This window comes from Phaethon lepturus, unplaced genomic scaffold (genome assembly GCF_000687285.1).
Source record: "Phaethon lepturus isolate BGI_N335 unplaced genomic scaffold, ASM68728v1 scaffold11991, whole genome shotgun sequence".
Lineage (NCBI taxonomy): Eukaryota > Metazoa > Chordata > Aves > Phaethontiformes > Phaethontidae > Phaethon > Phaethon lepturus.
The window spans coordinates 57,688-84,140 of record NW_010515594.1 but is presented as its reverse complement, the minus strand read 5'-3'; the positions used below and the strand labels follow the sequence as shown (position 1 = coordinate 84,140).

At 36.7% G+C, this 26,453-nt stretch overlaps 1 protein-coding gene across 1 annotated transcript in view; it reads right to left on the bottom strand.

Annotated features, from left to right (window-relative positions):
* The window catches only part of LYST (lysosomal trafficking regulator), a 67,158-nt gene that overhangs the window by 746 nt on the left and 39,959 nt on the right, over positions 1–26,453 (bottom strand). Inside the window, 26 exon segments of the mRNA XM_010295828.1 lie at positions 1,153–1,224; positions 1,431–1,587; positions 3,285–3,382; positions 3,690–3,829; positions 7,321–7,419; positions 8,191–8,327; positions 9,234–9,423; positions 10,131–10,361; positions 11,699–11,916; positions 12,324–12,464; positions 12,661–12,817; positions 13,740–13,806; positions 14,544–14,788; positions 15,132–15,284; positions 16,327–16,382; positions 16,725–16,786; positions 17,477–17,573; positions 17,650–17,795; positions 18,536–18,724; positions 19,686–19,762; positions 20,243–20,419; positions 21,744–21,950; positions 22,728–22,906; positions 23,540–23,731; positions 25,124–25,276; positions 25,768–25,934. Of these exon segments, the coding sequence (XP_010294130.1) occupies positions 1,153–1,224; positions 1,431–1,587; positions 3,285–3,382; positions 3,690–3,829; positions 7,321–7,419; positions 8,191–8,327; positions 9,234–9,423; positions 10,131–10,361; positions 11,699–11,916; positions 12,324–12,464; positions 12,661–12,817; positions 13,740–13,806; positions 14,544–14,788; positions 15,132–15,284; positions 16,327–16,382; positions 16,725–16,786; positions 17,477–17,573; positions 17,650–17,795; positions 18,536–18,724; positions 19,686–19,762; positions 20,243–20,419; positions 21,744–21,950; positions 22,728–22,906; positions 23,540–23,731; positions 25,124–25,276; positions 25,768–25,934 (3,807 nt within the window).

Below are 26,453 nucleotides of genomic sequence, written 5' to 3'. Positions count from 1 at the left end.
TCTTTCCCTGGGCTGCCCCTTCTACTTCTGAAAGGAAGGCTTTCAGCAACACAACTCAGTGCCCTCTGAACTTGCTTGCTGACAATGGCAGAAACTAAATCCATCAGATTTCATAGCACAGCATAGGACATTTGTTCAGCTGGGCATTTCTTAAGCTATAACAGCAGTAAAGCCCTTCAGTCATGCCACAGGTAATGTTAGAGAACATGAAGGTCAGCATCCATTTTCTGTCTCATTTAAGCAGGAAACTTTAAATTATTAAATAGCTACTAAATCATTATCAACCAGCTTTGTGAAATATGCTTCTTCAAGGAGGCAACAGAAAGATAACAACTGCTATCAGACAATGTTTTTTATTTCTAAAAAAAATGGTGATTAGTGGTTTGGGTTTTAAATCATATTTCAGCAATGATGAAAACAAAATTTTTTGAGAGTGATTTGTTACTATGCTAACATTAAGATGATAAAATTTTGGCATAACTCTAAGACCTTTATGCATGGTACTGTACCACTGGGGATATCAAAGACTTGATCCTTTGACTATGTTCTGAAAACAGTTTGGCAGGAGAATAATTCTGCTTATATAAATCAAGGGGACTCAAAATTACACAAGCACTCCAAAATGGCAGCTTCCAGGCTCTTCTGGGTTTCCTTCACTTCTCCACAATTTCCCTCCAGCACCAGAAAAAAGTCAGGAAAAACACAGTGTTTTCATTTCTTTGAGGGAGGAAAAAAACTGTCTATTTGAGTCTGGCAAAGTTAATATTATGTTATGATTTTTACACAGGTTCCAGTGAAAAATATTAAACTTAAGAAGAGTAGCTACTGTTCAGTTCCCAAGGGAATCCTAATTTCTGTCTGCCAGCAGCAGAACCTAGTTATTACTGTCATTACAAATACAATACACTTGTGCTCATTTTGCTTCCACAAATAATTAGCAGGATTGCATTGCTCTTTTTAGACATGGGTGTTTACCTCCTGTTCTCATGTCAAATCCATGTTCAATACTCAAGGCTATTTTGTTCTGGGTTTTTTGGTTGGTGTTTTTTTGTTGTTGTTGTCCTGTCATCTGTGTCATCATTGTCATCGTCATCCCTGTTGCCTGCGCCTCCCCCCCAAGAAAAAAAAATTGTATACTTAAGATCTTTTTACCTTACAATAGGTTTGGCTGACTTTGAAAATGTTATTTCTCGTACTGGCTTCAAGTCCCACGTACTCCACAGTCTGAAAGAAAGAGTAATTTTCTTCACATTTAATTTTACACATATTTCAGTGATAAACAACCTGTTTAGCAACTACTAAGACTGGAAACTGAACATCTTGTCCACCTTCTTTAAAGCCAAATATCAGCATGATGTTTGGCTACATGCTCTCAAACTGTGAGGTTAAGTTATAAAGTGTTTTAATAAATAAACATTTCAAATGCTTACCTTACAACTCCATTTTCAAGCCCCCCTGCAATCACGTTGACAGACACTCCTTCTGGCTGGTTAGAGAAAGCAACAGAGCAAATACTTTCCCTGCAGTGTACATGTCCCACGAGATCACCATTAACTGTCCAGAGTCTCAAATCACTACCCCCTCCAACTGTAACAGAACATAGCACGTCAGTATTAAAAAAATAAACCTAAACTACAGCTAGATCTATGCAACAGAACCTTTAAGTGTTAAAGAATTCAACTTCCTGAAAGATCAGAAGGTTTAAATGACTGAGTGATGCGTGCTGCAGTAACCAATTAACTCTTCCCTCCTCTTGTGACAGGGAACATGCAAACCACCAAGTCACTGCAGTGATTTAGAAGACATCACTTCATATTTTTGGAACACTGTACTTAGAAAATGCTGTATGAATTTACCCCTAATGACCAATTTTTGTGTACTAACAGGGAAGCACTAAGAAGGAATTCATACTACCTGCTTTAAACAGCTAGTTCTTCTACACTGGCTTGCATTTTAAACAAAATACGTAAGATAATTGTGCTTGCAACTTTTACCTGGTTATCTGGGATTGTTTGATTCTATCAAAGAACTAATAAGCAGCTACTGCTTTGCTTTAAAAGGGACTGAAACTTATGTCCCTTACCAATTAAAGAATACAATCTTTCCCAGAAAAAAAAAAGGTTTGTGAGCTATAGAAATGGAGTTGAAAGTCTCCATGTCAATTTAAAACCTAAATATTAGGTTTCTGAAACTGCCAGAATAATTTCCCCTTGTCTTTCAATACTATAGGCTGTGCTATTTTGCCCCCCTCCTTTTTTTTTCTTTTCAGACTTGGAACAGTATTAGTTTCAGTTCAGTTTATGGAGCACTACAGTAAGAAAAGGTGGCTAAAAGATACTTCGCAATTTAAGACCTATCTTACTCAAAGCAAAAGAGAAAGAAAATTGGCCCAAACAAAGCAAGAATTGAGTCAATAACTGTCTTCTAACAACATGGATAAACAAAGTTAAGCTCTCTTCCTCCTTATTATGTACTTCTCTTAATCAATGGAACAATATTATGTCATTTAGATGGAGCCTATTCCCCGCCTCGTCTCAATTTAATACAATACACAGGTATCCTTAGAGACAGCAAAATGGTGTGAGGACTCTGACTTGGCCCTGCTTTACCAACACCCACTCAATATTCAAGACAATGAGCATCCTGATGTATGAAATACTCAAAGACCCACTGCTCAAGTAGGTCTTTGAGTCCAGAAACAGTACGATGTAGAAAACAGGATAGTACAAAAACCTGCTTTAAAATAAGATGGAGGAGGATTATTTCTCTCTGCAGGACCCTTAATACAAATATCTACTATTTCTGCTTTAGTATTGCTGTTATTCCTCTTTGCTTTAAACTAGTGAATAGCTAAGCAAATCTATGTTTGCTTCTGGGGATATTGAAGCATTTAAAATGGAGTGAATAACAAAAATTCTGTTGCTTTCAATACATTGTTCTCCCAAATACTCCCCTGAATAACTGTACCTTTGACAACAACTCCTGTTAAAAAAAAAAGCAACCAACTTGACAGAATTTACGTTTCCCAGGAATCTGCTGAAATGTCAAGTCTTTATAAAAAGAGATCAAGCTGTTAGCTTTTATACCTCTACATTTTACTCAAACACCTGCCTAATAATTTCTGGAGAAATTTATGTTATAATGTAGAGGGGAAAAAAGAGCATTCCTATTTGACTAAATGCATCCTCAGATGATTAACACACACTCAGTAACTACTATAATAGCAAGTCTCATGATTTATTTGGTCTGCAAGTCAAAACAGCTTTCCCGACTGCCAAATATACCTGAATCACAGACTGTTGCAATATCACCAGTTGTTTCGCTAGCTGAAACTGCAGTCACAGGACTCTTGTGTCCAGCCAGACTCTGGACATAGCACAGCCTGAAGAAAAAAAAAAAAGAGAACAATCTTCAAGTTCAGACTCAAACACAGAAAAGGTTCTTTGAGGAAAATATTTAAGAGTTTTATTAATTTCAATCAACATTTTGCATGATGATGGTATTTTTTATATTCATTCTCAAATTCCAGCACCCTTCATAGGAAAAACAGTAAGTGTTTGACTTCACATTAAGATATACATGGAACAAATTCAGTTAACTTTAAAAGGGTAAAGAAGGGTAAAGATGATACCCAAAAGTTGGAAAGTATTAAAGACAGCCATTGGAAAAAGTCATATATATACCTGTACCTGTTCAAATCCCATATGATGCAGGTTCCATCTTTGCTGACGCTTATCATTATACTGTATGGTTTGCACACAAACAAGCTTGTTATTTCTGCTGTGTGACCATACAGGTGGACTTGAGACTCCATTTCTATCTCTGAAGGCTGAAAAACAGCAAAATGAAACATGAACTCTCACAAAAAAAAATTAATGTCTTTTTCTGAAAAGGATAAGCCTAGTTACAAGTTTAATTCTTAGATTTCAAAAAATGGTTCCCATTGCTTTTAATGTCATCTGTTTAACAATGTTGTTAATGATTTATTAGATTTAATGCTTTATGTGATAACCATACACATCATTGATGTTCAACTTTCTGCTTCCAATGCTTTAGTCTACACAAAGATTTTGATGTAGTCCAAGGAATTGAAATGAAGAACTATTGTACTTTGTCTCAGTTGCACACCCTGAAATCAGCTGATTTTTTTTCTGCAAGACTGCTATCTCCACATGACAACGAAATGACAGTCCTCAGTATTTTAGCATCTAGAGGAAGCACTTGGAAACATAGAAGGAAAACCCAGCTCAGCAGTTATCACTCTGTGTACAGCAAATTACTGTGAATTCCTCAAGCTGGTGCCAAGTCCTTCAGTGATACCAAGTTGGAAAAATATGCAGGAAGTCAAGTTTAAATATAGAAAATGCTAGATAAAAATTAAAACAGCAAGTTTAACACCAAATGACACTTCTTATTCAAGTTATATAATTTGAAATGATTTAGACTTCCTGAAAAATGGCTAAATTGAAGGAGCTTCTTAATCAGAACAATAATGCTTTAAGACAACTTCCTGTGGAGATTAGAATAATATTTGTAAAAGAAAGGAACATTTTTCTGCTTGTTTCTCACACATGTCACAGCACATTGTCTGCATTTGTGTCAGAGTGGAGGATACATACAGCGGGTTTACAAAAAGCTTGAAAGTAGAAACAGAGAAGATAAAAATATACAGATGCTTAACTCACTTTTTAGTGCAGAAAGACATGTCAATTTTCTACAAGGGACAATATAATCTATGCAATATTGCAAAAGTCAATACACTTTTTGACAACAGGAAGACCTGCTATTTTGCTCTTGCTAATGAGCATCTCATCCAAGTAAGACACACTTATTAAAGTATCCAGTTGTCATTCTCAGAACAGTGTGGCATCTCACATGTGCAGATCCTTCGTTAATCCTTGCTCAGTTTAGAGAAAAAAATTATACTCATTTTTTCTGTAACAGCAACAATGAAGACTTTTCATTTTCTGAAGAACAGCTGATTTTAATAACCCTTTTATTGTGCTCCTGGTATCTCCTTTAAGTTTTGCTGTTGATCTGCATTTCAACACCTGAACTGAAAGCAAGATTCACCTTTAGCAGCTTCTCTCTATAGCGCTAATAGCAATGGTTTATTGATTCTTCACTAGGTTATTGTAATAATATTGTAATATTGTAGCAAGACAAACTAGAATTTTAGCACCAACTGTATTAAGGTCTAACAACTTATGAAATAATTACCTCATGCCTAAAATGCCTTTTTTATTTCCCACTTGCTTTTAGATGACAACCACTAAAACAGTATCCAGAAGTGGAAAAACATGCAGGTATCTGCGGTATCTGCCATTACATCGCAGTTCTTTCTGTTGGTTAGCTGAAACAATTGCCTACAGCACTTGAGTGGAGAATTTAAACTTTTACTGCCCAGTTTTACTCAGGCATTATTAAAGTGCTTTCCTTCTGTTTGCAAGACAACTCTAAGTCAGCAAGTGAAGGCTGGAGTAACTTGTACACCCAGAAAACCCTGGCTGAGGTTTTCATGAAGATACGACTTACTTAGATAGATCACAGTTTCAGAGCAGTACTTTATTAGTTTTTTTTGACCATCTTAAAGGCTAGGAAAAATAGACCATCTGAAGTACAACACTGCAGTATTTTTCAATTCTGACAGCATGCCTTTGAATTCCCGTAACATGATATCTGTTTTATGCCTATGCACTGAATTTATATAAATGTGAAACAGGGCAAAACATTCATGTTTCAAGCACTACATTAGAACAGACTGTTCACTTTATCACTGAGCAGCTGACAAGATGCATACGGAGCAGATGCTAGGAAGCACATTTGCATTCCCTGCAGCCCTGGCTTGGGTAACTGACTCACCAACAGGAGCTACAAAATTGGCACAAGGTCAGTCTGCCTGGGGCATGTAAAACCATCAGTGCTGAGAAATTCAACAAAGATGGTCTCACAGACAACATCTGTTCAGCTGAACAGAAATCACTTGTTTCTAGGAAATGCAGGGAACTTACAAATCATAACCCCACTACTAGAGTTTCTTTTTAGCATTGCAGAAGGCAAGTACATTGCATTTGTAGTTTAGTACCTCAAAATTTTAACTGGGATCCAAGTCTCAGTACAGGTTATTTACAAGCTTACCACTCTGGTGAGCAGTTAAAGTGCCTGACTTAAGATGCAACTGATTGAAGCTTGCAGGCTTCAAGCTCTACTTCATTTTTTAAACTCAGAGTGCTGCTGAGCTCAGTAAGTCTGACTGTCAGATCACCAGAAACTGGAAGAAAGCCAAAGGAAGAAATCACTCTATGTTTGGGCTCTTCTCAGCCTAAGCATCTGCTGTTTGCCACTGTTGAGAACAGGAAACTGGGTAGGCATAGCAGATCATACCAAGATTCCCTCTAGCTCATGCTAATGTACTGATTCGAGAGCATCAAGAGTACAATACTACAAATGTGTTTGCCAATACCTGTATCTATCAAATTAAATTTGAGAAATCAGTTCAGTTTAGTTGTTGCTATGGGTAATCCTGTAGACACACCTGAAATGACCTGTGAAGAAAGTCAAACTCTTTGCTAAAACTATGAGGAGGAGTTACTGCTGGATAAAGGCAGACAGAAGCTCAGAAACTCAGTCTGAACCAGGAGATGAATTTTGAATTCTATTTGTGTTTTTATACCATGCTTATTACTACATAGTATCAGGGCAATTTCTACTAATATCTCAGTATCTTCCAATAATGGATTAAGTAATGCAAGTTACTTTTTCCCTTCTCTCCTCACAGCTTTTCCACTTGAGGAATATGACAAAGTGAAGAGGCTTAGTGGTTAATATATACACTGCCAGAGATTTCATTCCACCTCTCTGTAGTATAATTGCCTTCTGCATTTGAAGTTTACTTTGGGGAAATGCATTCCACAGTTTCAGCTAAGGCTTTGAAAGGCTCTGTCTCCTTCACAGAAACAGTTACTCCTTAGGGAGTTTCATTGTGTCTGAGAGCTTCAATTCCAGGCCCTAACCTGAATGCAGTCAGAGCTGTATGTGTGATCAGTTATGCACCCAGATGATGAAGGCTGACTAAAGGCTAGCAGTGTGTGAACAACAGCTTAAGAAAAACACAAACAAATGTGCTGAGACAAGTCTATTTAACAATGTCAAAGAGGATCCCTCAAAAATAAATACCAAACAAGCACTTGATATTTTTAGCATTTGTTCTGAATAAAACATATTCCCCTTTTCTCACTTTTCCTGTTTAAAAAAAAAAAATCACTGTAATAGCAAATACAACTAAATCCTTAAATACAAATCCTGTCCAATAGAACTTACCGTATTGCTAGTGAATCTGTTCATGTATGCTGTGATGACACCAGATTTACTACCTGTGAACAGCTGACAACTGTCTGGCACCCAAGCACAACTTGTCACCTTAGAAAGACAAAAACAAAGCCAGAAAAAATTAGAACAGAAACTATTTTAACTGCTATTTTCATTGTGCCACAGCATTTGGTCAAACTGATTCTTTATTGCTTATCCCAAGAAAAGCTGTGTAAAATACCTAAGCTAGAGAAATCCAAGAATTAAAACATACCTGTTCTAGGACATATTTGCTATTACTTCAGAACTACAGTAAAGAAGGAAATTCTGTGTAGCCCAGAATTCACAGCTAGAGATAGTACTGCAGAATTCTAGATCTACAGACAGATCATCAGCCAAAATCTTTTCAGTAGAATCTCGCAAACCATCAAAGCATAACTGAGATTCTGCAGTGTCCCCTAACAACCTTTTAGACTTTTTCAGAAGAGTCCTATACTATAGCAGAGTTCTGCTTCTAATGTGAGGCATCTAGAATTTCTTCCTGCATTCTTTTTTTTTGGCCCAGAACTTAAGCTTTTATAGATCCACACCGATATTCCACAGGAGAAAAAAATCTACAAAAATCAAATGCATTCAAAAGGGATCTTTACCTAGTACAGGAACACATCCAGGAGGAAGACACACTGCAGCAATGAGGGATACATTCCAAAGGTGAATCAAACAGATTAAGAACAGTTGTGTTTGGGTGCTCGTCTCCAAGATTAAGATTTGTTATTTACCATAGGCTTTGCAAAAACAGAAGCAAGAGTACCTACTGTGAAGTCAGGCCACCACTTAAACAAGCAATATTAAACTGAAGACCAAGAGACTGATTTTTTTTACCTGATGGAACTGTGAACTCTGTATAAAGTTTACTGGAGGTTCACTTTGCTTGCTTTTCAGTCGTAAAATGTTATCGGCATATCCCCAGCTCAGGATAGCTGACCACTGAATATCAGTACTGTGCATGCTTCTCACACCTGAAGGAAGGCAAGTAATACTGTGTCACATATGGAACCAAAGATCGCTTTGATAGTCAACAATAAAAATGTCAGGTTCATGTTCTACCACAAGCTAGAATATAAAAACCCCAAGTAAGAAAATAAGGTATTTTCTGTTAGGCTATGGTTGAATCTAATGTACTATAAACAACCATAGTCTTCAGAGACTATGTAAACATTCAGTGTTCTCCAAAGAGTTTGCAACCTGGACAAAGCTTTTTTGAAGAAATGTCACATCTATTGGAAGTAGAAAAGAGGGGAACAGGCTGACAATACTTCCCAGCTGGAGAAACAATTGTTTGTAACTTCAAGGAGAACGTTACTTATTTTTGGTGATTAAATGTGAAGCCATTTATTTTTAAAAATCCTTCACTAGTACATGTTACAAAGAAAACAAAAGAAGAGTATCAGAACCTGTTTTTACATTATCAATAAGAACCCCTCCGAGGAGTGTATCTGGAAGCAGAAGATCCTTCACCTCTGCTTTTTACTGATAACTTTCCTCATTCTCTGCTTCTAAAAACCATTCCTTTAATTCTCCTTTCCGTTGCCACATGTCCTTTTCATTGTTTTTCAATTCTTCTTGGACTGAATCTGCTGGCAAGTTCTAAAGTTAAATCCTCATGCTTCAGTCATCTCAATGAAAAATATCAACTTCATTACAGGATGCTTCTAATGTGGTTTTTTAAAATTACAAGTAAAATCCACCCTCCAGGAAAGATACTACACATGTGTAAGCTGTTTCTGGATTTATAAAATCAATCTGTGGCAAAAGTGACTAGATTCAGGAATTTTGCTGGAGAAAAATAGTAGCATTAGATTTAAATCTTTTATAGCTCATTTTTGCATGTATTATGCATGTAGAGAATAAGCACAAATTCATACCTTGCTCCTTGCTATATATCATCAAAAGGCAAAACTTGCGGGACAAACCACAGATAGCTTTAGTTGGCAAAGCCTGGAGAGCGCCAAACCTTTCTCCATGTGGCTGGCTAAAGCAGACAACAGGATCTGGAGCACTTGGGGAACCAACGTATTCTCCCCACTTCAAGCCTTTTATCCATGGCAAGGGACTCTAAAACAAGCACAAGTAAGGTTCAAATTAAAAGGTGGTAAAAAGTTCTCAGAAAAATATTATTTCATTAGTAAAGGAGAATCATTCATATCACATTCCCATAAGCAATTACATGGTAAGGACTGCTGAAGTACTATAAAAATACTAGAAAGACAAATACAAAGCACTGTAGTATCATCAGCTAAACTATTAGCTTTAAGGCAGTTCTCCCACTTCAAGGGCTGCAATAGCAAGCTTGTAGTTCAGGTAGTTTAGTGAAAAATACTGATTCCTTTAAATGCAAGGATTCAGTTTCTCACTGGACTTTAGGGAAAACAAGCATTTGAAGTGAAGAAAGTTGAACTGTCCTACAGAAAACGGAAAAGTTGAGGATGGAAAAAAGCACAGTATGTGTTTACCTACTACAGGTTTGCACACAGATTCCAGAATCCATCACTGAAAGTATAAAACTGGTTCAGTGAAATGCTTTCGAACCCCAATTTGCTATAACCAAAATAAATTCAGATCTATCTTCATTTGACACAAAATATATCACAAATGGATGAAAAGGATGAAAAGAGTTTTCACTATCACTTTACTGATTTTGTTTTCTTTACATTAGAATATGGGTAGTAAGTTGCAGTTTTAGGAAGAAAACTGTAAACATAAGGGTACAATAGTCACAGCATATGAATGTTAATTAAATCTTGCAAATCCAAATGACATACTGGATATATTATTTCTTTAGTGTGTTCTCTGGTTTCTCTGAAAGCAAACTGCACTAGTAATCCCATGGCAGCAGGAAGTTCTCCCTCCATGATAAGCCTGGATCCAGGTCTGTTAACATGTGCTGCGTGGAACAGCTGGCGAGGTGTTTGCCCATATGTTTTTATCATTGTTTCAAGGGCTCTTCTCTGAACAGGATCCTCAACAGCAGAAACATCCATCCCAAAATAGGTCTAGAGAGGGGAGGAAAAAAAAAAAAGGGGAGAGGCAAGAATAAGCTTGTACAGTTTGTTTTTTGGGAAAGATTTCTCAACACAGGCACAGAAATTTAGAGGCAGATTATTCAGCTGTTTGGTTAAGACTTTGATCAGAAGCCATCCCACAATGGCTGTGCTGACTAAAGAGCCATTGAGAACAGTAACCTTGTCACCACTTCTTTTCTGGAAGTAACTACCACTTTATCATGTGAGCTGCTCCTACGTGTATTCCATAACTAATTTCTGTCAAAGAGGTTTTCTCAGCAGACCTTTAATAGTCTGTGCAAAATCAGAAGGGTTGCTGATGATAAACAAAAAATTGAAAAAGTTTGTTTTCTGTACCTTTTTAATTAACATATTAAACCTCTGGTTTGGGGTGGGGAGGGAGGAAGAACCTTCATATTTCAGGAGAGTGGAAATTCTTTCCTTTCTCTACTTATCTCTTTCATGTCTCTCTAATTGTGTACCACATACTTGTCCTCAGTCACACTGACAAAGGCCTTGACTTTTCACTTTAAAAAAGAATGAACACAGTCACACAAACTTAGTATTTGAAATTTAAGGTAATAACTAAATCAATACTTCAGCACAAAAAAAAGGAGAAGGAAGGAAAGCATTTGGATAGCTCCTTGAAGAGAAAAAGCCACCACTGTCAAGTACTACTGTTTTATTAGCTCTTCCAGCCATGGAATGAACACTAAACACATGGAACACGTCAGAATGCATTTGAAACCAGGACTGCCTGGCTGAGCAAACCTTGTGATAGTAAGGGTTGAAGCTAAAGAATACAGCCCGAGATATCCATGTTACAATGAAATAGTGAAACTCTGGAAGTCTTTACCGTTAATTTACTGGAGGGGAAGTGATTATCAGAGTGACAAAACACAAGATGTATATGAAGGGAAGAAAAAAAATAATGAGCTCAGGGCAAATTGAACTACTTTAATTGTATCACAAGCTGCAGCACAATCTGCCTAAATGAAAGGCTTCTTTTGAATGAGATGGAAGCAAGTACACAAAAACACAACACCTGTATACCACTGCAAACAACTACCCAGAAATTCTAAACCCCATACCTGATCATCGTCCATGCCTATCTCAACGCAAGAAAGTTGAACGCAAATTCACTAAGCCTCACAGCAGCCCCTGGATCTTATCAGTTCCACACTGAAATGCTTAAAGCCTTTTCTTCAACACTTCAGGAGCAAGGAATCTTGCTTCATGCAGGATGTTTGCCAAGCAAATCGGACCGAGCTTTCCCCTATTAAGTTACTAAGTACAATGAACACACACACTGCTTAACAAATACTTACTGCAGGATGAAAGACATTAATAGCCTGAACAGAGGCCTTGCCTTTTTGCTTATAACCAAACACCAAGTCAATCCAATGACAGATTGTCTGGGAAACATGGTCAGACTCCAAAGCCTGACGATGAATTAAGATGAATAGACGAGGATCATTACGAGCCCAGGGTGGAAGATTGACATGGTTAACTCTGTCACCGTTTTGACGTACTCCAAAATCAAAACCTAGAAATGGGAGTAAGTGTTTCAGCATTTTAGTTGACAGTAACTTTAGAAAGGTCTTTATAGGGTTCTATGAAAGCTAGCCATTAAGCACAGTGAGTGACTGCTGATCAATGAAGCAGCACCATTAACAAGTCCCCCCCAAACACATTCAAGCTATACATACTCATTCAAATGGAAAAAATTGGACAACAGGAAATTCCTTTGCACCTCTGACATAACTATGAAAAAACTGCCCTTAAGTCCTACATAACAGCTTTTTTAGCTTATCCCGCAAATTCGTGCCAGATTTCTCTCATACATCTACCACCTGACATTCAGCCAAGGGATATCAATATTCTCAGTTTCAACCCCTAGGCTCAACCGTACAGCTGTTTTGGGTATATAGTTTTGTTATCCTCTTAGCATACCTTCTCTGTTAACTAGAAAGTCGGGAAGGTAGAAAAATTCTGGGATAAGCTCCTTTACGTCAGTCATTGATTCATATGAAGAGAGTCGCCAGGTTGTATTGGTAGAGTGAAAAGTTCTGTCTGGGATGTCAAAACTTTGATCTGTAAAGAAATGTACAGCTTTATGGTGTAGCTTGATAATTTCAGAATGGGTCTACTGTGAAAGCATACCAGATTTAGTTTTACTGAACTCAGCTATTTGGAATTGATAAACTGTGCTAAACAGAGTAACATATAGCATTCCCGGGTCACTGGGACAAGGCCCAGATGTGAAATGCAAATGCAAAAGTAACCTTACCTTGATAGGCTAAAAACATTTTAGTAAAAGGTGGCAGTCTAACTAGGAAATGAAGCACAGTTCCACTGTTGGAATAATGAGATCCATAGTGATATGGTTGTACAGGAGGCATTGGATCATCCTCTCGTGCTCCTTTACGGTACTCTTCTTCCAAATACTAGAGAAGTAATAGGAAAAAACCAAAAAATCAAATCTCCTACTTAGGCTGTGTTCCAGTAACAAAAATAAGAGCTTGCTTAAGTTGTTTAGCAATAAAACTTAAAACTTTTAGAGGAACATATAAAAGTTATTTAGAATCAAATACACTTTAAGTGTCTGGAGATGAGATCACTTTTACAATCCAGTTAGGTATTAAAGTCTTAAGCCAATTTAAATTACATGTTTTCTGTTACTGGCTACTTTTGCTCCCCCCCTCCCCTCTTGTTTTCTAGCACAGCAGAGTCATTGTACAGGCTTTTCAATAGTAAATAGAAAAAACAGTATTTGCAAATAATACACTAGACCATGATGATATAGACATAAGTTTGAAGGTCCAGCTGCAAGTGCTTTCATTCCCCAGCATGTTATTTCCTACAGCCTTTGAAACATTCTAAAGAGCAAAAAAACCAAAAAAAACCAAAGAAACCCACACAACATCAAAGTGCACTGTAATCATAGTAGGGCACGTTAAAATAACAAAGTACTTGAGGGAAAACAGTTTTTCTGTTATAAAACCACAAGTTCCACTGAAGTAATTTCAAATAAACAGCAATAATTTATCTTCCTAATCTTTAGGGATTTTTAAAGGTATGTATGTCCATGTTAGAAGACACCAACTTAACATCCTCAGCAGGCATCACATGGAAAGACTAAATTGATTTATGATTTTAGGTACAGGAACAGACAAACACAGGTTCAAAGCATGTTATAAATAACAGTTCCCAGGAAATATAGCATACCAGAAATGAGAATTCCACAGGCACAAAATACTGGATTTATGGTTTTTTTCCCCACCCCCCATTAATATATGTTAAAAAATTAAAGCCTCCATATCATTTATACACAGGAAAAAGGCAAGAAGCAAAAGTTACCCAAATTACCTTATAAGTATCCACATAACGATCCTCTTTTTCTTTAGACTGCACAGCTATCGGTTTGACCAGATTTCTGTAACAGAAGTAGTACTGATATCTTGTCATTTTTATAAAGATGTCAATTTACACCACTTAATAATACATTAAGAATAACGCCTTTAATATTATGAAAAAGACAAGCAAAACTTAATAGCACTTTACAAGAGAGTTCAGAAAATCAAAAGGCCACTTCTAGTTAGTGCTGAAGGCAAACTCAGATCCATAGGCTACCCCATTGCACAGTAACAGGCAAGCAAATGCAAAGCACCTCTATCACATCAGAGGCATCATATAAAGGCAAAGACTTTGCGCACACAAATGTTAAATCGGCTTAACAGAAATGTATTAGGGTGGGACAATTCACTTGGATCTATTCACAATGAAGACAACATGGTTTTATAACTGGACAAATAATTTACATTATTTCCTTTTCTATTTAATTTTCACTAATTGGCCTGGAAGTCTTTAATCATGTCAATTTAAACATACAGCTTTTATTTAAATCTGTGGGCTATACATATCCTATTAAGACAGTATGTAAGTCCAGTTCATCGCATCCTTTGAATATACACTCATACTACTAGGCATTTTATTTAGATACGAGGTGAAGCAGCCACTTATCATGAAAAGCCCAAGTTATTATGGATGAGGCTTGTCCCTGAATAGTTCCATTCATGTATGTGTGCAGATTAGTACAACAAAGTTAAAAAGCTATACTGGATGATCAGTTCAAGTATTTGGAAATAACCAGTTCCAAACATTTCATATTACCTATATACCGATGGATCATTTAGGTCCAGCGTTTCATTGGTGTAGTCAGAAAGTATAAAAGGAAATACTGGATATTGCATGAGATCATTGAAGGAACGGCCCGCATGTTTGTTTAAATGAGTCAGATATTCAAAGTTAGTAATCTGTCCTGTGCACCACAGGTGGGTCAAGGCAGTAATGTTTCCATATTCCAAAAGGTTAGGCAAATTGTTAGTTAAGATGTTGTGGTACACATCATCACGGACCTAGAAGAAAACACCATAGATTTAATCATATAATTAAAAAAAAGCTTAAAACTACCAAGACTTAGTAAGTTTCTCTCATTTTACAAATTTCCAGATATCTGCTGTAATAGAATAATGTGTAGTATTACTAAGGTTCTTTAATATCTTAATACATCAGAGATGTGCTTTACAACATGATCGTGTTTGTCTAGATGTCCAGCTGAGCAAAGTTCGTTCAAAGGTATTAGGCAGAATTTAATTAGCCCATGCAACAGGTCTTCTTAAGAACTAATGCGTGAATCCACATGTTATGAAGACACAGCAAAAGACTTTGATATACTATTACATATAGGTGCCACATTACCTTTGTATTATCAAAAGCCAAGAGCAAAGTTCTGCCATTTGTTAGAAATATTTCCACAGCATTGTCTCTTAACTGCCACCAGCGCTTATGAACTTCCTTAATTTCCTCATAGGTCCAAGAAAATGACGCTGGTTCAGTTTCTCCATGAAAACTCTGCAGAATTTGCAATTGAAAAATTATTTTAACTAGTAGATTTTCCAAACAAGAAACCCTTCAATGCAGCCAGTTTATAACCATACAGCATATTGTAAGGCAAACTTTCAATTTTGCTGTGATGCTTTAAAGACATTGTTGTGATTTTCTTCACACACGTTTCCCATCCTTTGCTCTCCTCAAGGCGGTGGGCTGAACAACACGCATGCTCCTCAACTGCTCCAGTTCCCTATCCAACCCTAGCATTATGCCATACTTTCACTTTAGCTCTTAAGCTAAAATATTGGACAGCCAATCACAGCAAGCAAAGCTTTGCCATGAATCTTAATTCTGATAGTTTTGTGAAGGACAAAGCAGCAAAACAGCTGGCAAGATCTTAAACCACAGAAGCTGTGTGCTTCATGGATGCAAGGAAGAGCTCCCTGAAAACAGTTTAAAACTTTCAGCAGTATAACCCATATCTTGATTTTTTTTTTTTAAAGTCTGTTGGATGTATAAACTTAAATAATACATCAGAGCCTTTGTATATTAGAAGGATTAGGTCAGTTGCAGTTTCCTCCATGAAACAGTCCTCTCTTGTGTAGAATAAGGGGGGAGCTAGAACATCCTATATAACGAAAAATTCAAGAATCAAATGCTGTAGAGAACAGCACAATTCATACACATGTGAGTTTCTGTACTTCCTAGCACTCCAATTTCCAGTAAGGCAAATTATCTCAGGTGCAGACCAAAGCAAGCTCTGCACACTTAATACTGATGAACTCAGAGCAATGGACAGCAAGGTGCAGAAGCCTCCCCACATCACCCCCTCCTCGTTCTGTCCCACCCCCAGGCCAACATCATTCCTGTTTTTTTGCTATCACCACTGACTCCACAGCCAGGGGCAACAAAAGCAACACTGAACCCAAACTAATCAGTTTTGCTGGCCTTGTCCACAGACCTCTAACTCTAGTACTCCAGCAATCTCAGTGGCAGCAGACAAAAGCTACTCATGGTCATAGTCTGGAAAAGTTAAAGCTGGACAATATGCTCTCATACTTACCGAATTTTCAATTGTGTCTGAAGCATTGTCTTCAACAAAATACATGCCACATTTTCCTGAAGGAAAAATAGTTGCAAAAAGGTCCATGTTATTACTATTTGTATAATGCATCTTAGTGATATATAAAAAGTGTCCAGGAGTTAAGAATACTATGAATAGTACCTGGGCAAGACAGTACTTGATAGAAATACAATTTATCATTCCACATCTTTTAGCGAGTGGTCTGCAACTTAATAACTTAACTGCAGTCCAAATAGCACTCATACAAACAGTAGGGAAGAATTATAGAAAGTATATAATCTGTAAGTCATCAGGCAACAGCTCAATTACTTAAAAAAAATCAGCCAAGTTCATATATACAGCAGAAGCTTATACAAAACAAAGATAATTCTACTTACCTAGCAACAGTTCACCAGCAGTCTCTCTAGAAGGTGCTACGCTTATACATCTTCGATTCACTCTGAAATATTTCAAAGTGTATTATTGCTTATGGATTTATGTACCTTTCAGCACATACCTAGGACTACCAGCCTCAAAGGCTACAGTTGAAGCAAAACTTTTCAACACCATGACTCTAATGGTTCAAATCCCAAGGAGGGCAAGAAAACAGAACCTCAACTTTCTAGACTTGCACATTAGTGTATTTGTATTTATTTCTTTGTGCATTCTCTGCAGTCATTTTAGGCAGTATTAGTACCTGTAATAGGTGGTAAATTGACACAACTGCAGAGTTGAGTAACACAATGGTAAGAGCAGAGAGGATAAAATACTTTATTAATCTTGAGCATTAATAAAGACCTACCAGATCTAGTAGCATTGCTTGTTTTAGATATCTACGTGACAAATAAGCAAAGAAATCCCATCAGGTTATCCCATAGAAGTCCCATCCCCATATCACACCAGATGGTATTTGCTTTCACTGATTTTTGAAGTCATGGAGATAGACTGTCTTAAGACTGAGAAAATGTACATGTTGGTAGCTCCGATCTTTTGCTTGTGAGTATAGCAAAAAGCCTACCATTTTCAACATTCATCTCTTATCTCACTTGATTTTTTTTTTTTAAATGTTTGCTTAGACAAAAAAGTGAGGAGAACTATTTCTTTGGAATGGGAGAAGGTGGGAAAGAGGTAAATGTCACCCAAACCTTACCTTATATGTTCACTTGCAGCTTTGTCCTTTACAGTAGAAGAATGAGAAGAATGCGTTTTGTCTTCAAATAAATAAGATAACGGAGTTTTTATCACACCTATAAAAAAAAACCACAAATAAGGCACTAGCAGTCATTACAATTCAGATATACTCCTAGAAGGTGTTATAATTACCTTCCTGTTTCTGCCTATCTGGGAGAAGGTACTTGTTTGGAATAGTTAGATAGCACCTCTGCAAGCGGCGCCTTTCTCTGTTTGGGCCCTCTGTTGGATCCAGTTGCCAAGAAGTTGGGTAATAGACTGGGTCATACCAGAGTGCTCTGAAAAAAACACACGTTTGAGTTTGGCAGCAGAGGCAATATATACACTTATTCATTTTGGTTTTCTTTAAATAGTAGAAAGGCAGAAGTTTCACATTAGTACACTGGGCAATTATTTCTGAAAAAGTATCAAAAGACTGAATTCTGTAGTTTATTTTAATGAGCTATCTATCCCACTGACTGACTACTTATGAGCAACACTCATAACTTCAAGATTGCTCTTGAAGTTACTAATTCTGATGAAAACAGCAATACATTGCATCTAATATTTTGAAAACTCAGCTGCCGCAAACATGACATAATACTAATTCTACAGTGGTAAAAACAGCATTGTTTGGTTTCTTGTCAAGACTTAACATCTTCTGCTCTATGCAGATTAGGGAACACAGTATCTGGAGGCTAATGTGAATAACATTACCCAAAAAGTGTTTTTTCACTCCATTAAGGTAATGGAAGATATGAAAACATTTTTGACATTCTTCATTCTATTAGGCACAGCAAAATATATCTGACAAAAAAACCTGTCTAAATGGCATAGAAATACTACTTGGCTACTCACCCTAAAAAGTAGGAGAATAAACCAAGTATTTTACAAGACTTTAACCATCAGATGATTAGCAGAAGTAAATAATTCTAATTTTAATATCATCTACATTTCATGGGCCTCTAAGTGGAATGAGAAGCACACATCAGTCATTGAGTCTCTCTTGCTTTTTCACTGAGATGAGAGAACAACTTACCGATCATGGGTAAGCTGCTGAACAAGTTCCTGCCAATGTCTGCTGGCACTAAGCTCCGCCTTGTACATGCCCCTGATGTGCTGGATTACTTTCTTTCTTTCCATTCCTTGTGACAGAGACACAGCTTGTGTGATGTCTCCAGCTATTTTAGAAATGTCTTTAGATTTTGTATCCAGACGTTGAAAGAGACTGAGGAAAAAAAGTTTTAAAGTGTCAAATAAACACACTGAAAAAAGGGAAGGCAAGACACCAAAAACCCTTATAAAATACAATCAGTTTGGCAGTAGGTATCCATAGTTCTTGTTACAGCAGATGCAGAGCAACGTAGCCTACAGTCTTCACGAGGCTCATGAATAACTTCTGCTTCTTAGCCTTCAAAAAAGCTATTCCTTGTGGACAAAGACGAGACAAGCCAATCCGAAGATCAATGGCTATACGTTAGCATGCTTTACTAAACATATACTCATTGCAATAACATTCTGAAGAAAAGTAATTTACCACTGCTCAAATCTCTTAAGTTATTCAACATAGTAAAGTCTTATCACTTATCTAGACAGACTTGACTAAGCTGACCTTTACAGCTACTACAGTTGCCTACGTTGAAGCTTGAAGCTCGTTGGGTGTGCATCTCAGATCTGATTTCTATGTCAAAGACTGAAATGTAAAATAACAGAAAAAACCTCTTAATCTACCACAAGCTAGCCAAATTTACATTATGCCAAGTAGCAGCAGTATGTAGCTCACAAAAGTGTTCTAATACTATGCTGAATATAATGATATTTTATTCATTGAAGATCAGGGTTAGTTGCAGGGACTTTTTTGCCTTACATTTAATTGCACAGACCACAGCAACATGAGAGGTGATTGGACAGATATAACAGCTGTAAAACCAAGGGTGAAATGCCAAATGTGCAAAAAATGATTCAGTATTCTGAAGTTCATACAATGCCATTTATTATACAACCTATCAAAATGCATACACCTACAATCAAGCTATTTTTATAATTGTAAAATAAAAACCTGAATGCTAGCAGTACTGTTAATTTGAAAAAACATCTGTAATAATCATATAAGGCAACTTTGCAATGGGGTGTACTGAACAGAGAACATTCTTACAGAGTTCTTGCAGCCCCCTTAAGGCAGCACTTACTTTTGCCGATTATTAGCCATTGTCTTCTCCCAAGCAGCTTTGTTTACACCTTCTTCCATCTCATATTTCTTCTGATCCTGAATGGAAGTTTTACACATTACTTTTTCCCCCCCACACACAGATGGACAAAAGGCAGCAGAGGCTAAAGGATATTCCAATTTAAAAAAAGAAGACTGACAAAACTGTTCAACTGATATCTTCACAGCACTTAACACTATCAAGACTTCATTTCAATTACTCCAGTTTTATTATATTTAGATTTAATTTTTTTTTTTCAAGGAAACAATTTTTTCTCCTGTCAATGAGAGATACTAGTAGCTTATTATGCATGGTCACCTTTGCCTGCATTAAGTAATATGCTCAACCAAGAACTTGTGTGAACTTGCTGTGAAGCGCTGAGTATGTGACAAATATTCATAACCCAAAGAAAATCCCCAAACGCATAACCCATGCACCAAACAAACAAAACCACTATCTGCAGTAAAACTCTGACCCCATATAACAGACAATTGTCTCAAATATACCCACTCTTTGAAGTAAAGTTTTTATTTACAAACCTCTTTCAAAGCTTTTATTAGATCTGGTTTTGGTCGTGGGCTCAGGGGAATGCATTTATAGCCACAACATTTTAATGTATTCACAAAGTCTCCTGCTGCTTTTTGTTGTTCTTTGGTCATTTCATCACTGTGATTGTACATTAATTCGTATAAATAGAGCACTAATTTAGGTCCATGCTAGAAGATGAAAAGGCAAGAGGAGGAGAAAAAAAGATGCATAGTCATTTTCATTTCCACAATACAATACTGAGCAGTTTTTTCCTCCAACTTCATTCCCTTTTGTAGTCAGCCTGGACAGATTTCTCCTACTATTTTTGTCTGTGATTTAAAGAAAACAACTGCTTTAATGTTTGAAAACAAACTTTTATAAAACTAGAAAGAACATGCTGAATTTAATCCTCCACATGACAAAACTTCGCCAGCATCTTGTGACTTTTCAAATGGCTTACAGAAAAGCTAGGTTTCTTTTCCAAGTACCCAGCTCCTGCAGCCTTGTTTATACTTAAGGAAATATGTGCCACAGACTCCTAATTCTGCCTGTTAAGAATGCTACACCTTGTTTGATTAATCAAATGAGAGCTGACAGATAATGAAATTAAGCAGACACCGACCATAAGTGCACACAACATGACACTCCCCAAGGAAGCTATCGCTAGTACATCAGCTGTCTTCTTACAGGTGAAAGTATTAATTTAATTGAATAAAGTATACATGATCAGAAATGTGTAAGTGTTATGGGTTCATCCAGTAAGTACTTTCTCTCCTTAGTATACAGTGACTCAGACTGTGGCATGTCTTACATCATTTATTTCACTCTTGCAGTTCCTGAAGATCTCAAACAGCAACATGCCTACCCAGTTCCTGATCATGGCTTTAAGAAGTGCTTTCTCTCAAGCTTGCACTAACATAGAGTACAAAAGCTTTTTCCTGACAAACCCAGAAAAGCAGGGAGAAACTGTTCAGCTATTTGAGTTAAGAACATAGAATACACAATCCCACTTTAAGAATTAATAAAGGCTAAATAAGAAAAGAGTACTGCTTTGGTTGAGGACTGACTGCCTCAAAATCTAACCGCAGTCAGTTCTTACAAGTTTCAGGAAGTCTGCAATTAGAGTTCCAAGGCAATGGTACTTCCTTCATTAGCCTGCTTTTCAGGGTACCTGAAGAATTTTGCTGAGAATGCTGGAAGTTCATGTTATAACTAGTACCGCTTTTTGTTTCTGCACTATATGGGAGATGTGATGTTTGATGTGCTACAGGGCCAACATACCCAGACATAATCCTATCTTACCTCTTACAAAACTATCTACCCTCAGGATAATATAGCAATGGCAGAAGTACAGACAGGCACTTTGTATGACATGACTTTGTCATGACACTAAACATTGCTAAAACAGCAGTGAACAACTTTATCCACATACATTTCTAAATAATTATAAAATTTAAACAAGAAAATTGAATACAGGTTTTACAATTTTCTCTCAAACACTCTTGAGCTTACTTGCAAAGTTGTGCTAAGACAGTCACGCATTATCTCTTGATGGTTTACTTCATGTACCATCTCCAAAGCCTGCTTTCTCTCTTGCAGTGGCCTTGTTGGAGACAAGTTGTGCACAAGAAGCCTCCCAAGTTGCGTACGGAACGTGTCCTTACATGACAAGAGGATTCTCTTCCACTGCTGCTTCGGTGTGTTCATTCTGCTGGTGCCCTAAGTAGAAGAGACACTTTTAATGTTACAGGGCTAGGGCTTCCTTTTACCAACTTTTCCACATCAAAAAACAAACACAATTAATATGATCAAAATGTAGGATTTATTTATGAAAATAAGTGTTTAGTTTACTGATTATTATTACTGGTTAAAAGGCATTCTACTAAAAATGAAACAAGGGTTTGTTCATTCTAATAAAATAAGCATTTTTCTCAATCTGTCAATATTAGGAATGCAACTCCTAGATAAACTGAATATTCAGTTAGAGGGACTATACAACAATCCAAAAAGTGAAAATTGTGAGGTAGAGGGTTTAAGAAAATCAAAGGGGTTTTTTGAAAACTCTCAGCCCCTTGGCAACAATTGGAAAAAAGCTCCCCTTCCTCTCAGTTACATCACCAACTCTAAAATATATTAGACACAAATTGCTCGGAAATTCTGTATTATACGTGGGTGCACAGCAGGCTCCAGCAAACCTAGTCCTTGAGGTTTAGGAGACAAAGCAAAATTATGGACTACACGGAAGTCTATTTAACCTTTGTGTGCTTGTTAAAGAAGCAGAATTTTGCTAAATGTTAGAGTAACAATCAGAACAGATGCATTTATTATTTTACAACTGCAGAATAATTGAGAAGCCAAACAGAGTTTTTAATGTCACAGCTGATTTGACAGAGGCAGTAAGAAAAGCATTTAGGGACAGAAAACTGTATGCATAAAAAGTTCCTAATAAAGGAACCTTAAGAAATATAATTAATGGTGACAACATCTATTACTTACAAGGGATACTTTGATTCCTTCCACCAACATTTTGATCATTTCTTTAAGAAAAGGATTTGTTCTGCTAGGCAGTTCTTGCTGGCTTTCCTCTTCAGGAACTTCCAGCTGGGATGCCGAAAGCCTGCTTTGACTTGTGGTTTCTGTTATACCCAGTATATCAAGGCACTCTTCAGTAGATGCTGGAAATTTAAAAGGTATATATTGATCATAGCATCTCAAGCAAGACAATCCTATGATCTTTTAGTTGGCATTAAATCAAATATTGCCTTTACTACTATACTTTAAAAAGTTTTAAATATAAAAAAGTAGTCCTTATCAATTGCCTTATGAACCAATTTATTCAGCATTTACAGTTAATCACAGAGCCATTCAATTATTTGTCCCACATGCTAAATTCTTTCTCTTGCTTCTGTGGAATTTGAACTAGCCCTCAAAGTCATTGAATCTTGGTAATAAATGTAGCTATTTCATAGAAACAGGCAAACTGATGCAGTTTAAGAGAGCAGATGCTCCCTTTGGCAGAGTTAAATCTTCAGGTAATAATTCAGGCAGTTAACACATGAATGGACTAATGTAGAATTAAGATAACTTGTTTAGTTCATTCAGATAAAAGCTGTATCCAGATTGTCAGTCACATAATACCGTAAGACAAATCACTGAGAGAATGATGTTTTATGGTTAAATCCATTAAACTAGCACCAATGGCATTACTTCCCTCTCAAACACTTCAACACTCCAAAGGCAAGAAGCCATTTTTCATACAGCACTACACTGGCTCTGTCAAAACAGGAATTAACAGAAAGAAATCCTACCTAAATAAATGAGCCTGTTAACAGCTAGAACAGTTAGCCTCTGTAACCTTTGTACAAACTCAGTCTCAGTGGCTTGGATAGGATTTTCTTGGCTCATTCTCCGCTGCATCATCATGTTGAATTCCTCACTGGCTAGTGAACGCATTTTCATCAGCAGAGCATCAGACTGAGCAAGTGAAAACTTTCTGGAGCCTTTAAGTAGAGAAGCATTAATAGCATTGTACTAAAGTGCACAAAAAATTAATCAATCCACAACTGCTTTCATCCAAAGAGTTCACATCATTTAAGGAAACCAAAAACTTGAAATACATAATATTTAAGGGGACACAAGCATCATTTGGGTGTCTTAAAAGTTTTTCTATTTGAAAATAAATATATAAAATTCAAAAAGTGATACCATGAAATGAGTTAGTCTCAAGATCAGATTTATTGTGCGGCTTGCGTATTTTTGTTTAAAGCAGATTCTAAAAATGTTACTTTTATTCCTGTTTTTAAAGGATTAAAAATTAATGATACAACAAAAATTATTGCATATCAGAAACTGGCTTTATCAGCACAAATGAGAAGTCAGTTATATTAACAGTTTAAACACACACATTTTGTACCATACCCATTGCTACTAATTTTGATAAAAGTACTATTTTGACCTTATATTCTGTAAAATTTGATTAAAATGAACTGGTGGGCCTTGACTGTACTTGCTTCTTTTGGAAATAACTATATTTTTTTATTTACCTTTTGTGCCTTACCAGATTCACCAATATAAAAATATTTTCACTACATGTACTAGGCTGATGGAGATGGGCCTCGAAAGCTGACCATATCAAGAGAAGCATTCTCATAGAAAACAGGGAGTAACAGTGGTTTGTTTTGATTTTTTTTTTTAAACCACTCAAACACATGTCAGGTTTTAAAATGTTATCTTCTACAAAGTCTTAAATGCAGTTTCATTTATGAGAGATATACAAAATCTATTTCCAGCCAGAAGACTCTGAAACCTTTACAGAATGATTCACAAGCTACCAAATACAGAGACAGTATTACTGCTAAAGCTAGGACTGGACAATCATTTTACAAGCAGAGCCACACAGTAGAATCTAGGAATCCCGCATTCCCAACTACTGGAGTGACAGGTATTTACTTCAGGATGATCACTAAAAGTTGTGCAACAATGCAATTCCCACATCACAGCAGTGTTAAAGTCACAGGCACTAACTTTATTTTGGTATTTCCTTACTGTGAAGTTGGCTATTAAAACCACAATGAATTACTTTTAAAACCTCTTTACTAAGCAACTTATGAATTGAAAAGAATCCCAAAAGAAGGTAATATCTGGCTTTAAACACTGCAGTGAAAATGAGGTGACTGAGGTTTCATTTACATATCCCACTCCCTCCTAACACAAAACCCCTACAAGGTCAAAATGGGTACAGGCTACATTATTCTACAATACATCTATTGATTTACAAAGCCAATCCACAGAAAAAACAAAGCAACAGGACTCATTTGTTGTATCACTGAAATTAGTGTTTGAAAGTAATACATACAGGAGAAAGTACAAGAGTACTACACTTTTCTACTCACCAGCAATGCCTTTACGCTTCTGAAACATCGCATGATGTGGGGCAGATGGTGATGGGAGTGAACCGGCCTGCTCTTGAGCATCTTGGTTTGCTGTAGTTTTTATTGATTCAATAGCTGCTTGAAGAACTCTTAACTGCAGAACAACTGCCATGTCTACAGAGAGGCATACAAAGGACACATGACATTCTTTACACGTCTTCAAGAATTTTTACCAGTTGTTTGCAAAAAGTATAACACCACAACAAAATGTGTCAAGAGCTGCAAAACTCTCGATTCTACAGAAGTCACACAGAAAGTCACCTCATTATTCCAGACAGACAGTACAGAAGTGAGTTCTCATAGAAGAGCCACTGAATTTTATTACTCTGAAATAAGCTAAATGAAACTGTATAGAACATTTCCATTTAAATACTCTTAATGAACTTTTACAGTCACTGCTTTTTTCAGATTAGCAGTACACAATTCTTTACCACAAGGCAGGCTCCTGGGGAAAACTACTACCTTGAGAACCACTTAGAAGAGAAAGAAGATCCATCACCAGATGAGTCCCCCTTCTTCCTCAGCAATGATATTAAACAAAAAATCAACAGGGAAGGTATTTACTTCTGAAGTCCCATGACCCCAAAAATAAGCAGATAACTTACTTTGCATCTTTGCATTTTTACTATTTTGAAGATGACCCAGCAGCACAATGAGGTCTTCAATAACACGAAAATACTGAGAACCTGAGGAGCTGCACGCATGAATTGCAACTGCTACCAGCAGCTGTTGTATATCGCATGCAAGTAATTTGTAATCGTTCAAGGGAATGCTGCAAACAAAGTTATAGTTACCAGAAATGTGACAATTCTAGTAGATTGTAACCCATAACAAGACCCATTACTATACCCCTTGCTACTTCTGCCAACCGTACCCAATATTATATTGTACTTCATATAAAAAAATGTTACTGCTGAAGGCTAGAGAATTGTAATACAAGACACCTCTCTTTTGGTGTTAACTTTGGCAGATTGGATGCCCGCAAATCTTTGAGACATTCTAACATTAAAATTGTAATAAAGTTTTATTGGAAAAGCAGTGATGTATTATTATCAGATTTCTGAGCTAAAGAACAGGTCTGAAATCCCGTATTTCTCAAAAAAATTCATGATAATATCTCATCTTGTAACTACGCTGAACTAAAACTATACCGGGGTAAAAAGGAAACATGTCTATTTCTTCAGGATAACAACTAATGAAATAAAATAACAGAACCCTACCTCTCCTACCTTCATTGTATAACCTTTCTTAATTACAAACATTCTGTACTTTAAAGTCATTTAAGTTATTG